General features: G+C 45.2%; 1 protein-coding gene across 1 annotated transcript in view; it reads left to right on the top strand.

The window, feature by feature from the left end:
• The first annotated feature begins 1,966 nt into the window (after nt 1–1,966).
• Nucleotides 1,967–15,896, top strand: part of LOC144158457 (ATP-binding cassette sub-family C member 2-like) — a 112,593-nt gene continuing 98,663 nt past the window's right edge. Inside the window, exons 1-2 of the mRNA XM_077689337.1 lie at nt 1,967–2,163; nt 8,724–8,882. Coding sequence (XP_077545463.1) covers nt 8,724–8,882 — 159 coding nt within the window. The 5' untranslated portion in view covers nt 1,967–2,163. The remainder of the gene's footprint in view (nt 2,164–8,723; nt 8,883–15,896) is intronic.

Raw genomic sequence — 15,896 nt, 5'->3', positions numbered from 1 at the left:
ATTTATTTATTTATTTATTTATTTATTTATTTATTTATTTATTTATTTATTTATTTATTGAATACTGCCAGCTTGAGTGCCAGGCCTTAGGCAGGAGTTGTAATAGAAGGTTTACATTCACAATTCACAAGGACGCAAAAGTTAGAAAAAATAGAAAAAATAGAAAACATAGAAAAAATAACATGAAGCACATTGATAATATTTGTCAAATAAAAAAACAAAACAAAAGAAGACACAACCGAGAAAGCGCATACCTGCACAGAATTTTACGCGCATGACACTTAAACGCGCCACTGCAGCAAATTGGGCAGATTACAACCATTCGCAATTAGAAAATCAACGGCACTATGACAAAAATTGCCACACAAGGAATAAATTCAAAAAAACAAAAAAAAATGTACCCGGAGACAAACGTTTACACATCGCTGGGGGGAAAAAGCGGCAACAATGTTCACACAAAAGAGAACACGATACGCGCACAACTGTTTTGAAAGGCACAGTTTGCAGACAACAAATCACTACGGCACAAAGAACATGAAACTCAGATGTAGCGATTACCACTCAGCAGTGTAAAATGTAGCTGTAAGGAAGAACTTAAACAAGAAGAATGAGACAGCAACTTAAATTGAGAGGTTTTTCACGAATATTTCTACAGTACGGCATTCGACAAAACATGGCTCCACGCATCCTCAGATGATATTGGTCACCTGCTGTGGTTGCGAGAGTTAAAACGTTGCGCTGCTGAGTTCAATGACTTGCGTTAAACTCCGTCCACCACGTCTATTTGTCTGCCCGTGTGTCGAAATTGCGGCGCAGGTTACAATTCCGCAGGTAGTCAAAACTACTCCACAGGACTCTTCTACGCTTGACCTAGTAACCAAGGTGCAGTTTCGGTGCGCTTACCTGTTAAAATTAGAATTTCAATGTCTGTCGGCAATCACTTACCGAGAGACGTTCCGTTGCGCCAGAGACTCAAACCTCGCATAATGCTGCCTGCATACCCCTTGGGGCAGCTTTATTCTCACAAAGTATACCCGACAGAAATGCGTTCCATCTACCTTTACAATATTTGTAGGGGCCAAACGTTTTGTAAGGGTCGCCTCTTACGTGTGTTTTTATACCTCCTGGTTTGACCGATGTATTCACGCATAGGTGTTAAATATAACATATCAATGGTACCAACAGGGCCCTGCACATACGTCATTTTATTTTTGGCACGAGAAACCTTGGCATGACACCTTTAAGGCGCATGGGACACGGCATTCATGTCCCATTTTTTTCGCTTAGAAGTTACTCACCTCCGAGCCTAACCATTCGCTCGTACTTAGAAGTTGAGCCGTAGAAACGCAATCAAACAGGCCATTTTTTACGGCAGATTGGTAAAGTAACATTCAATAACAACCAGCTTTGTACATTCAACAATCAATGTGATTTCTTTCCTGATTGAAAGGAGTGGAGTAACAGAACGAAAACGATAACTGCTGTGTTCGGAAATCAGTAATGCAAGTGGTGGGAAAAGCTGTTTGATACAATTTTAGGTAGAATTTAAACCCGCTGTGTCCTGCTAATTTATTTATTTATTTATTTTATTTGTTTAATTGTCTATTTATTTATTTGTTTATTTTATTTTATTTTTTTACTTACTTACTTATTCATTTATTTATTTATTTATTTATTTATTTATTTACATACCTACATTTCCCGTTGGACATTGCAGTAGGGTGGAAAGCTAAACGAGATTCAATACAAGTTTGCACACAAACGAAAAGGTGGGAAAACAACCATTTTAGGAAAAAAACACATGGCAGCTAAATTTTACGTAGCCGCACACTTCTGTCCCTAACGGCAGTACTGAACATGCACGTGGAGCATTTTCCAAAAAAGTATACGAAAACACTATGCTCGAGCCTTCTTTACTCCTATTTTCTACAGTCAGATGGGCGTAAATGTACGCAGCGGTCTCTATTTGCGCATTTTCTCTTTATGTCGGTTCATGGAAGCAATCCCCCTTCCGGTTCGGGTTCATTTCTCATCGAGCTACAGCAGCTGTTTCCGGCGCAAGTCACGTGGACTAGTGTCCTGCACTGTGTGGGGCCGGATGCCAAATGTCAGAAGACCTGGACTACCTAGACCTCAATAACAGGCGCCCTTCGTACTACGCAGGTAAAATGGCTTTCTTTACGGGTAATACCTCGTGCATATTAGGATGTAAATTAGTCGCTTCCCGAATAGACTGTGATCTTAATAAGAGAACGTCTAAACAGTTACCATTCAAGAGAACATTAATTTCTGACAGATTCATTCGTAATTAGGGCACCCCAATGACGTCAATCGAAACATTGAGATGTGATTTATTAAGATTTGAAGTTTAACGTTTCACTAACGACTGTTTGACTCAGCAGCGACCAAAATGATTTGTGAATCACAGTCAGCGAACGCGTAACTTCAGATAGAAATATTTCAATAGAAACAAGGGTCGCGACTGTTTTTGGATCGTTTCAAACTGTAAGGACCTGATAGTCACTTCGTCCACTCCGCTGTACTTTTGCGAAACGGTAAAATATATGCATGTCATTATGACCATCTCTCCGTTAGGATGCAAGTTAGTCGCTTCCCGAATGGAATGTAATCTTGATAAGAGAACGTCTAAACGGTAACCATTCAAGATTCAAAAGAACACCCATTTCTGACAGATTTATTCGCAATTAAGGCACCCCAATGACGTCAATCGAAACTTGAGATATGATTTATTAAGATTTAAAGTTTGACGTTTTACTAACGACTGTTTGACTCAGCAGTGACGTCTGCTTTAATAAAGCTGGGTGAAACCGGGCGCTGATAACATTTACGCGTGGCTTGTGTGGGATAGGCATAGATCGGACGGCATGCTAACCCTTCGCGAGAAAAGCGAGAAGCTGCTTATCAGTAAGAAACTGGGAGGTGTATACACAACCTCTACATGTTGTTTACAGCATATCAAGAAAGTGTATACGAAACAAAAAAATAAAAATGTTCTTAGTATAAACTTGAGAGATGTTTCGGACGAATTCAGGTTAGCAAACGAAATTTCTCTGTAGATTTTCCATCGAACACTCTAGTTATAGGAAAACCCACTGCCCGCTTCGCCGCTCTCGTGTTTTGGATTTCCTTCCCAACTAACGATAAACTCATTCATTACACGTATTTAAAACGGGTCTCTTTGAATTTTTTCCACAGTTATGACCACATACGCAGTAAATATGCAACTGCCTGCGTTCTGTTACCCTTGACTATGTGTTCATTTTGTTGAGTTGTCTCCCGTACTGTCAATACTTCAAGTATGATTGTCTATGTGATTACTTACAGGAGGTCCCCTTTCAGCCCTTGGCCCTGGGACCTCCTCCTATATTGTCACGCATAAACATATCACAAATGAGCAAACAAACCATTTTCTCATTTTAATCCCTTGCTGAAGGACTTCAGCAGCGATATTTAGAAACTTATTCAACATAAGATTTTTGTTCATCAAGGTAAACAGAGGTCTTAGAGTCAAAAGACAATAAATACGAATAACTACAAAAACAAATTGTAGAATCATCTGCTAGGCCATTAAAAATGCAAACCTACATACTGCATTATATCCAGTGCAGTTCGTATCAGGCGGTAATTCCAAAATGCATTGCAGTTGCCTAAAATAACGCTTTTTCTGGAATTTGGTGCTTCTCTAGGAACATAGTGTGATAGTTATATAAAAGTGACATTGTGCATGCAGCATGATTTTAGCTGGAACTCTAACCTACGAATAGAGTTTTGTGCAAATATGTCTTTCCCAAACACATTTGTTCACTATTTCTAAGCACGGAGTTAAGCATGATGACTTTCACCTATCTCCAGCCCTATGTAACCATCGTTCGAATATGACATTACTCACATGCATATTTCTATTCATAACTGCGACACACGACGTTTTTTGAAGAACACACAAGAACTTCTAAACTTTTTGTCAAGAAAGAAAAACGATGCGCCGAAATGGGGAAAACGTTATGCGTAAAAGGCCCCCATAAATTGGAGCCTTTTAACCAGTTGACATTACCTGAAGCACGTTTCCTAATCACCCGGATCACTGAAAATTAGTTTATCCTTACTACTCGAGGGAGACATGTACGCATAACCTACCTCAATAACCGTGGCTGTTACCAAAATTTAGGTAGGCCGACCATGTTCCCCCCGCCTTCTGCTCACTGAATCACAGCGCCCGATTTTCGAGTAACAAAACGCAGCCAAAGTTTCAGTAGTGCATAGCCGTCCAGTTTTCATGCGAAACTCTCAGGAGATCGGCATGTTCTGCAGACCGGCTGCACATGCAGATAAGAGAGTGACCCATTTTACAGCGGAGCTCAATATTTCTCAGTTTACCCATGTAGCGCGCCCGGACGAACTGGCGTAGAGCGCAAATTTTTCGTCTCCACATCTAGTGTTCTTGAAGAGCTCCACATCTTTCGTCTCCACATCTAGTGTTCTAGTGTTCCGAAGTGACGTTTTGGCCGGTGTTTTTCTCGTCCATACATGAGAACCTTTAGGAGCTTCCAGAGCGACGTTTTGGCCTGTGTCTTTCCCGTCTCAGCTTCTGCACATCACCGGTCGCCCCTTATGCGTGCACGGCTGAGATTGGCAGGCGGGCGGGAGTTCCCGCGCAGCCAAGCTTTACGCGCTCGCCGACGGCATGCCGGAACAAAACAATCACAGCCGCTAAGACAGCTCTACGAGCACGCGGAGTTTCCGTTACTTTTCATAATTACGCATTTCAAAGTGAAGTTGTAAATATTGTAGAATGCATTGACTTCTATGGGAATGAAACGGACAGCCTCATGTTTTTTCGCTATATATACAACAAAGTTCCAGTCCATCCAAGTTTCATTCGGCTGATGAGGAAGTAAGGAAGTATGGAAGGAAGTATGCTCAATCGCAAATTGCAAAAACGAAAAGTGTTTTGTTTTGTGCACTCCTTGGACTGCGCCCAGCTTCCGTTTTCATCCTTCTTCAGAGAGTGGAAGAACACTGAAGTATGTTTGGCTTAATCTGAACTTAGTCTTTCTTTGTCTTATTCTTCCTGAGCCTTAATCTGAACTTGCTTAGTCTTCCATCTGGGGTTCATTCGAAATCTCTGTTTGCTTGTGCTCTTGCATACAATCTATCTTATGCTGACCGTTGCAAATACAAGGATCGATAAGGTACTTCTACGGCGTTATATCTTTATATCAAGTGCCCGTCGTCATGCGTACGCCGTAATGCGCCTGTCAGCGGTATGGTGGCGCGCACACATGGTAACAAAAGATCTCCCCACATCGGAAGCTTGAGGTATCAAACCCAGCCACATGTGCCTCTGTAGGGGGAATCATCACCAACTGACTCTTCAATTTTCCCTTGAATGCACGCAATACAAACGCGATTTCGGCGCTCCAACAACTTTACATTTAAGAACCACTGCACCCGCCGAAAAATCGAATGTCTTGTTCACAGTGTTAAAACTTTCACACCTTAAACGTTCACCGTAACAGTAAGGCCAATCTGATAACATTTTGTAATGGCAGGATTCGTGTCGCTTGCTTGCAGTCTCCCGCTTGCAGTTGTCCGCGCAAATAGAAACAGAAACGCCAGAAGTACCCGTCGTCACTACTCCACATGCAAGGCCACGCAGACTTTGCACAGGTTCAGAACGGAAATCGGCCACAAATAGCAGTCATAACCCTAGTGGTAGCAGTCATAACCCTAGTGGTACATAGGACGGATCACCTGCCCCAGGGCGATACCCATGTTCACAAGGTAAACGTCCAGGATCGAGATATTTTCTCGTTTTACAGCTTCCTCCTTCGGTTCAACCACAGAAATTATTGCCCTTAGAGAACCACTCTACTCGCGCAGCTATAGCCAATAGCTGCAGTTATTAATGTGTCCTTGTTTGGGTGATCATCATTTAGGGTTTGTTGTTTCAAATTATTCGGTCATTAGCATTCATAAACAGCAGTACAGACAATTTCTGAACCCGTTTCCAGCTCAGTTCTGTTGTCTTGTTGTTCTCATCTAAAAAGGGCGCTTTAATATAATTTTCAACCACAATAGAGATAATTAGTAAAGCTGTTCAGTCTTTTGCATCTAGGAGCATTATAGGGCTGTCCCTAAGAAACAATTGTTTTACCGAAGTTCAGTTCTATATTCCCTTCCTGTGTGGTGGCGGTCATCGTCCTGGAAGCTGTAAAACCAGCCTGCTGCCTGGGCAGTCATTACAAAGCGGCTTCGTCGAGGCACAGCGTTCTCGATCTCCCCCCTTTTGGTGCGGCCTACAGATTTGTCTCGCGAACAAAAGAGCCTGCGGGAAATGAGTAGTTGGCTGAGTGACCATGGTGGAAAGAATGTACAATACTAATTGGCTGGCACCGCCTCCCGCGAAAGTGGTATCTCCTTAACCGGTGACTCCCTTACCATACCGTCACGTGGTCAGCATTCAGCCTGGATTTTTTTTCAGGAATGTTGTTAGGTTTACAAGACCGTAAATTAATTACACAGCACGCAATACTTTGCACCGAACCCTCCTATGATCGCTTCTACGAATCTTGCCTAGCACCTCAACGTCCTGCACAATGTCTGTCACTACAAATGAACTCAATTCCATTTTGTGTTTTACCGTTCGGACCTTTCCATGTCCATTTCCTATTCTTTCGTTTGTAGAAGACTGTGCGCCTTAACTATAGCTTATTTCTCCCTGCAAATACCACCACTCTATCTCGTCGACTGGGGCAATTGTCTAATTCCATGTTTCCCACTGACCATTCTCCTATTTCCTTGTCACATATTTTAGATGCGCAGCATCTCTTGCTCGGGGCTGTGTCCCTCCCTCCCTTTTTGTTGTCCACCGTCCGCACTCTACTGCGCATGCGCGTCTACTCAGCCCCGTCAGCGTTTGGTTGGACGTCAGCGCAGTCCACTATAAAAAGAAATGGTTAGGTGGCGCCCGGTTTTGATCCCATGACTATCTGACCGCAACGGGAGGTACGTGGCGCTCTTCCCACTGCGCTACAAACCGAGACGAGAGCATGTGCTACGAACGCGGCTTATGTCCTTCACTCATTCACGTCAAGAAGCTACTGATACAACGAAGGCACGCGAAGCTGAACGTCAACGGAAACGATGAACTGAAAACTTTAGAGGAGGATGTTGAATTTCCCGTGGGAAAGCTGTGGCGGCAAGCGCCACGCGCCTTGCAGCTTAACCACAGAAGAGGACGAAGAGGGCGGGCAGCGGGGTAGGAGCGTGAGCACGCAATAAAGAAAGTCGAGAACCAGGAGGTGTTCGATCAGGTAACGCCGGTGTCGGTCTCTTCGCTGTCTCTATATTTCTCTACATTTCTCTGTCTCTACATGGGGGTTCACACTACGTTTCCATTGGTGCTCCGATAAATGAAACAACATAACGGCAACACAATGGAACCTACACGGAACCACTATGATGCTTCGCATCCTCCTCATGGTTCCCCACGGGAAGATGGTGTAAGTTTTTTTCATTAAAGTCACAGATCACGAATGTGAACGGTGTGGTTCCTTTTTTTATTTCGGATTCGACGCCCTCGTAGAAAATTTTTACTGCTTTATCATCGTAGCTAATTGTTCGCGCATAGGCTTGTACTATCTTTAACCTGTATCGCTTCTTTATCCATCACAACGGTTTCAGCTCTTTCGTTAATGCTAAAACTTCTGCCACGTTCCCTCCTATTTCTGCGTCTCACCCCGCGCTTTTTATTTTCTTGCGGTCCTCGGTAGAACAGAATATGCCAGCTCGTCAGCTCTGTGAAGCCTTTTCTTGTTCATCTGACCTCGCTTAGCTCTCTAACTCCTCTCAGAACTCCTCTAGTAGTATTGCTAAAGTTCCCTCGCTATACATGGTTTGCGCATTGAACGTTGCCAGGTTCAAATTCCAAAGGCGGCCTGTCCAGCCCCAGAGATTCTTAGCAACCTCTACTGTGTCGCTGGCCTGACCGCCGCCGTGGCCCGGTGCTTTACAGTTGCTGGATACTGTAGGCAAAGGAGAGCAAACTATATTCCTGGATCATGGAATAAACTCGAGTAGAAGATATCATAGTTCACATTAAGAAAAATAAATTGACTCGGGCCGACCATGTAGTGAGAGGAAGGGACAACCGGTAAACCACCATGGAAAAAGAGGGGTACATGGCAAAAGACGGATACTGTGAGTCACGAATAGTAGCGGAAGGGTAATAACTTGGACATATCAAAGAAAAAAACTCAGAGGCAGGGAACGGAATCGAGCAGCGCAGGACTGGAGCGGCTGGCGATCACTAAGAAAGGCGTTTGTCCTGCAGTGGACTTAAATAGGCTGCTGCTGCTGCTGCTGGTGATAATGATTATGATGATGATGGTGGTGGGGCGGTTGTGATTGCGGTAGGGGTAGTGATGATTTTTTCGTGTTGCGTGTAAGCAAGCAGTGGACATTTTTCGCACAAAGGAGATTTTTCCGCTATGCCATAAAAGCAGCTTTCGGATCGGCGAATGAAAACCACGACATGAAGAATTGACGACGGCCAGCTGCTTCAATACGAGTCGATCAAAACCGTTCGCTCGAGTGGTGATCCCCAAAGTTTGGATCTGTAGTTCTTTTTACTGCTGCGCACGCATTCACATAAACTTTCGCCGCTAAATTTATCCTGTGGTTTTCAATGGCCTTGCTTCCAGATGGCGGACACCCTTCGACCAGCGGAAATCGCATCGTTTCTCCTCAAATGTTCTCCCCTGGCTATTCTGATCCTGTTCGGGTCGGCAGAAACGTTACCTAATAATTACCCGAAGGCTCCGAGGGGGCCCTACTGGACACTTCTGGACATCGCCCACATGGTAAGGTCACATATGACTACCTATCGTTTCAACGGCGGCATTGTAAACAACCGCAATTATTCACTGATTTTAATCATTGTAGCCTGCAGTGATACAAAAGTATTTCTTAACTAAAATGTAACTAACTTCAGTAACATAGCGAAAGCTGAAGGTGAAAACGAGTTCATAGCGAAGTGTTCGTTGTGGTAACATCCACCTCAATGGAATTCCCTGTAGGCTAATTTTGTGCATGAATGACGCTGAAGGACAGTCAATGCGGGTTAAACGGGCCATGAAGGCTACATGCAAGTTCTATTTATTAAAGAGGCTTTTGGTGTGCTGATTAACAGCAATACCAAAAGTAATAATTCAGATATTACAAAAACATGGTCAACAGTGGCGACTCCCAACTCACTTTCGGGCACTTTTTCCATGACGTCACGAAATCCTGTTTGTACGTCTGGCGTTCGCCAAACCACGTCGCCGCCAAAAAATATGACTTGGAGATTATAGCTTCGTTTGATCGTACCACATCACTTGAATGCTAACGCGCCAACAACACAATGATGAAAATATATTTAGTTCCGGAGATGATGCTGGCCGGTCACTTCTGTTTATGCATTCGCATGGAAGGGGTTCGGGGAATGGGGAAGGGTTTAGGGAGTGAAAGTGTGGCGAGGAAGTGTGAGTGGGGAGGAGAAGTGAGCGTAGGGAGAATAGTGGGATTGAGAAAGATGTGATGGTGAAACAAGCCTGGTAATGAGGTCATGTGCAAGTAGATGGGAGGAAGAAGAGAGGGGAACAGAGCGTGAGGCCAGGATGGGAGGAGAAAATCTACGTGGTAGGCGAAGCAGAGACGTAATCGCCCTATGACGTCATCAGCAGTGAATGAACCAGATTCACAGCCAATTCTTGCACGTGTCACGGTAATTATATTGGACTATCGGCAGAGCAATTATTTGACATAAATCTACATCGTAACGTCGCCAAGAGCAGAGGCAAACTCATCTGCTTCCTCTCCATCCTGTAGTCTGTTGTCCATATTCTTCCTCGGCGTCTCTGGTGCACAAATCTGTCGACTGAAAATTAGGTTGTGTTTATTGTTACCGAAACAAACATTTGACACAATCACAGCGAGACGAGTAGAAGGTGGGGCATTTCAGCCATCCAAACCAGCAAACAGTACTTTTGTTGTTACCAAGCACCGCAAACATTACGCATTACGTTTGGGGGCAAATAACGTAATTTTTTACCTTAGCGCTGCTCCGACCTCGCACCGCGCGCATCTAAAATGATGTAGTTTGGCGTCATGCGACCTTGGCATAAAATTTCTTTTGGTTTCGTCCCGTACAAGAATGTATAAGTACCTGTTGAGCAGCATGTATAAATAGCAGTTGTTATACAAGTGACATCATTTATTAAAACTAAAGCTTCGCGAGGGATCCCTTAGGTCTGCCGGGGTTGTCTCAGATATTAGAAACTCTCCAACAATTGTGTAACCCCGCAATCATTAGTGCGAACAAGTGAATAGAAACTAGGCACCCCAAAACACGGTGTTGCACTCAGACCCCTATGCTGGAGTGAACTACGGAAATTCACTAACGCCCCTTCAAGACTAAAAGCATCCCGAGGCCGAATGAAGAATTTCCAAGTTTGGCATCCTGGTGCTATAATAGGATTTATATTCTTTGCTTCCAGCCGACGTCAAGCGAAGAACAATTAACAGGGGTTGGAATTAATGGTGTCATTATCAGTGGTAGGAATAAACAATTCCCGAACTGCGTGGGACCCAGAATTCAAGATCACGCTTTTGGGGATAATATGAAGACCTTACTTGAATATGTGACTGCCAAGGGTACAATCTTTCAGCCATATTGCTACCTGGAAAAAGTACGAACCATCCGGGAGCTCAAGTGTTCAAACCAACGCAACGTTCGCTGTCAGTTTCAAGCAAACAGCTTGAACCCCGTCATGCGGACATGCGTTATTCATGGGAGACGTGTGTGCCGAAGGCAAGAAGGTATGATGCGCAACAAGCAATTTTGTGACGGCTTCAGTTAAGCATCCCCTACCAGGTCAAAAGGCGAAACGTGAATCCAGAGGTGGTAGAAGATGGTAGTGCACTATAGTACCAGCACGCATCGCAAGTGTGCCTTAAAGGAGTGTGCCAGCGAGGCTTTCGTCCGTTAGTTCAACGTCGCCGAAGAGCTTCATGCATTCGCTTAACGACAAATATCATGATATAGTCGCACATATCATGCTACTCCTTGATGTACAAGGCACTGTCACCATCACGGGACGGCTGCTGTGGAACAAGTTCTTTGGAGAATTCTTTTGTGTATGCAAAGCGCGTAAGCCTTCTGCTCTAAATCATTGTTTCGGCGATTGTTAAACATACCGGCGAACGTACCGTAAAGGAAGGCGTCGTTTGACCACATATCGGACCACGGCGGCCTTTGGAATTACAGCATTCCGTCGCCTTTAAGAGCAGACGACCACCTCTGAGATGGTTACAATGATGGTGTCGGTTATTACAGTGGTAATCGTTGTGGCGCTGCGCTCAGGTGGTAGGGGTCACAACGGCTGCTAAAAGCTTCCTTATCCTTTGAATAGGGGCATCTCCCCTGCGTGAGCAATATTACTGCATCTGTTGACTCACATGTACTCTCGAATTATTGTCCGAGGATAACCACGATTCTGGCTTCACCGCAGCGGTGGGTTGGATGGTCTTTTGCCACAAGTATTCTAATGTCTTTTTGCTGCTCCCCACTCAACACCAGTTAACGCTCCCTTCCTTTGTACAACCCATTGCTTCGGGACGGAAAACTCCCCCTTTAAGGCGTAACGGAATGGTTATTCATACGTCTTGTTTTAGCTTTGGCGTCTGCACAGTTTCAAAACGAGAAATTATTTACCTCGTGGAGCGGCTGTTACCCGCTGTAATGGAAATATATTCCATCACGCAGTCTTCTCGCCGCTCGTGCTGAAAAGCTTCAAAGTTCATGAATAAGTCCACAACTCAGCGCAGGTTTTCTTATGTAGTCAAATGCAACCCTTAACTACATTCTAAATGCTTACAATACAGCTTTTTTCCAAGAACCGCGGTCAGCCCTGCAGTTCAAAGCATTTCCCTAATCATTTGTATCGTGCAATCGAAAACCACCTCTGCCAGGAAGGTATGGAAAGGGCAGTTCACAAGTGAGTGGACTGTACCTGCGTTTGAAAGATTAGATGCACAGATACCTTATTCCCTCATGTGCGCTGTATAAGCGCTCGGTCATTTTTTGTATGGTACGGTAACCCAGCAAGGAGTTGAAAACGTTTAGCAGGTCGTTTGCCTGTACCGGGTTCGCAGTGCGCGGTATGCTGCACACTGAAGGGATACGGCAAGAAGTTATTGTCGCGTGCACCTGCAGCCTAGTGTGCAGCGGTCGCAGGGCTCCGCTCCAGGTCAGTGGAGCTAAGATCACCTTCCTGTTTTCAACTGTGCTCCGATTAGCTGGTTCATAATGTTCAATTCCGTTGAACACTGTGCGATATCGTCGCCACCGACGTCGGGGCAAAAGGAGGTAACACGAAGTTCGGAGTTTCCCCGGCAGCAAACTAATTCCTGGAAACAGACGACTGGAAGAGTTCGTACAGTGCGGTTCACTGTTAAAGGAAACGGGAGAGCGTGTGGCCTCAGCGTGGCCGCAGAAGTGGCTAGAATCAGACAGCCAGCGCATGGGCCCTGACCGCACCAGTCAAGAGAAGCCGCTGTGTCGTCTGCTACGGCGCTTCACCATGATGCTCAGCATCCTTCCACGGCCAAATCCTTCAGCTATCGCAAGCTGAGCGGCACAGCGGAATGTCGTAGCAGACGAAAGAGCGGCTCCTCCCGCTTCATGCAGTCCGTGCGCATGTGCATGCTGTCTGATTCTAGCCATTTCTGTGGCCACGCTGCGTCCACGCGCTCACCGGTTACCTTTAACAGTGGACCACGCTGTACATTGCCTCTAGTAACAGCCCAAACAACACGAAACACAAAGAAGAAGAGGGCGCGAAGGCAGCGCTGAATCACAGCGTTGAATCAGCGTTGTATTTGTGCCCTTTCCTTCTTTTTGTCTCGTGTTTCTTGTGCTGTTACAGCAAATTCACAGAAAGATGGTCGACCAAATGTGGGAGGACATGACGTGCGATTACAAGCAGGTTCTTGCAAACCTCATGGCAGCTCTACCAGTAGATGAACTAGCGCTTGCGAAGGGTGTAGGATGCTTGTTGAACCTTTGCTTAGCTGCCTTAATTGTGGACTACCCAAAAGTAGATGTCAGAACCAGAACGCCCATCAACGGAGTGTTTTAAACTGATTTACATGGGTCACCTTGGGACGAAGCTACTAATCATTTTCCTGCCTACTTGACTGCTGGAAATTGTGATAGGGTGTTGGATCAGTCCTGGAAGTAATGAGCTTAATGTAATGAGATAAAAGACCTTGGCTGGGCGGCAGCATAACAGCTGTTACGTCCGGAGTGACATGACAATAAATGGAATAGTCCTGTGTGTAATTATCCCAGCATACCAGGCCACCCGTTAGACTTTTAATAAAGAACACATGGGGAGTGCACGCTCATCAGTGAAAATGTCTCCATACCTACCATAAAACTTAGCTCTGGAGCTTTCCTGGCATCGAGAAAACAGTGAACACGCTTTATTTTCATATCACAATGGGCTCTCCAAAACTTACCTAACAGGTCGGTATGAAACGCGTCAGCTTTACAGTCGAGAAAACAGTCCTGTGGCAGCGCGAGAAAAGACCGAGCACGTCCAGATCAGTTGTTTCTGATTCTCCTTTTGTGTCTGTGTGTTATCGTCCAACGAATAAAGAACAAAAGTTGGACAGACCACTGCATACATAAAACGTAGACATCCCGAGAACACATCTCCCTAAGTATTCTTCGATACTTCAAGACAATTCTTCCATAGGACAGGTCTTTGAACATTCTTCGATACTTGAAGACAATTTTTTCACGGGACAGGTATTTGAACATAAACTGCAAAAACAAATGTCAGGGGACACATCCATGCTGGCTTAAGAATATGGAGAAGAGGAGATCAGCAACGCGGACGAGTCTTCTACACCAAGCCACAGCAACATGATTCAGGAGGAGCAAGATGAAGGACGCCAAGTTCGTATAAGATCCGTCAGCACTCACGGCTGGTTAACAAAGCGCCCCAATGGTCGAAATGATCTTTAAGCTAATAAATGTTAAAATTTTATTTTTAATACTATTACAGATTTACGGACGGATCTTTAAGCATGAGTCAGCACCAAATATCTCGAACTCTCAACCTTGAAGCTCAGTCCTATCCGCACTCCTGGCCCCGTCTCTCGAGGCCCAAAACACGCTGTTTGCCGCACAACCCCCGCACACCGCGCCAACCATGCTTCGCGTTTTACATGCTGCAGCGGTCATGTTCTCTCGCTTTGTCAGTGGCATCTTTGCTGCTCTCTATTCCATGCACCAGAATCAGAATTTCTTGTCGCAATTTTCATGTGATTCTCTTTTACCGCACAATCGTTCCTGCAATCGCTACACTCATTATTTGGCAACGCTTACAAACGCTGACGGGGAGCTTCGGGACGTCGTATTCAGCAAGCCGCTAGCGCTTCGACTTCACCTTTTCTTAGCAGCTAGGTCGGCAGTGGTGGGAACGCAGCGCCGGTACAGCGAAGACAGCCGCCGGCGGGTGGTTCTGCTTGACGCCGCACCCCCCCCCCCCCCGTCCCTTCGTTACATTAAAATCCGTATTCGGCGGGGACCCATATTTTATTCTATTTCCTTCATTTTGTAGAGCTGCCACTGGTTAATCATTGCTGGTTAATCATATCGTGCTCGCGCAGCCGGCTGCTCGAACACAAGCTTGGCTAGGCCCAGGAGCTTTAGTACCTGACAGAAAACCATAAAAAGCCATGTTACATAGTAATTACAATATCACTGAATAATAGATAGTTTCAACGCTCCCTCTGTTCCGTCCTTTCCGTTTGTGCCGTGTTAAGCGGGACTCGACTGCGCCTGTGCGCAGGGACAAGGCGAGGAGGACACCCGCCACCGTAATGAATGCGAATGCATAGCGAGGGAGGCCTGTGGAACTAATCCTCCTTACCTGGACGAATAATAAAATTCTCAGTCGGGTCTCAGTAAATGCGGTACGAACGGAAACGACGGAACAGACGGAGGGCTAAAACTTTCTGATAACACTTTTACTATTCACAACCACCCCGTTCTCCCACCTAGCGCTTAATGGGAAGAATTGTATACCAACCCCAACTATGAGAAATTTTGCAGGCTGCCGCTGAACATTGCCGTCCTTCGAAAGGGAAATATTTCAGCGCAACCAACTTGGCAGCAAGCCTAACTGCGTCGATGTGGGCTTTTTTATATTCAATGTATGAGGTTTCGAACAGTCTGTTCCTGAAGTGCTGCTTATTTTATTTGTCAGCTGCCTATCCCCACGTTGCTTTTTTTCACGCTGTACCGGCCCTAATAGGTTAAAATAAATAAATAAATAAATAAACCCTTCACGTGACTCCGTTGCAAGACGGGCACTCCCTTCAGGTGGCGCATTTTTTCCACCTTTCTAGCATTCAGCTAAACCTTGTGCTCACTGCGCAGCCGAAGAAAGCTGGGAACCAAATGTTTGGCGTTAATCTAATTCTGTCAGCAGTGCCGAACAGAGTCATGCTTTCGCTATCAGGGGAACCGCAGCTGTCGTGTTTTACCCACCAGCTGGCCTAATGTGCCCGTTTCTGCGCCATAAAGCCGCACCAGACGGTTCATGCTTTAAGAGGTCATGACTGAAGCCTTTAGTAGGTTATTCAGCACTTGCGCTCGAGCGTTACTTTTCACGAGCAGTGGCCAACGCCATCTGGCAGGTTAAACCCATCTGATAGCTTTTCGGTGCAGGATGTGGCATTTTCGGTGCTGTGAACTACATCATACCCAGCTTTCTTGCTCAAAATTAGAACCTCTCGGGAACCTAGAAAAACCACTTTAG

The sequence above is a fragment of the Haemaphysalis longicornis genome, unplaced genomic scaffold (assembly GCF_048455015.1).
Source record: "Haemaphysalis longicornis isolate Haplotype H1 unplaced genomic scaffold, Haemaphysalis longicornis Haplotype H1 scaffold_10, whole genome shotgun sequence".
Lineage (NCBI taxonomy): Eukaryota > Metazoa > Arthropoda > Arachnida > Ixodida > Ixodidae > Haemaphysalis > Haemaphysalis longicornis.
Note: the sequence above shows the minus strand (reverse complement) of the source record. Positions and strands in the feature narration are given on the sequence as shown.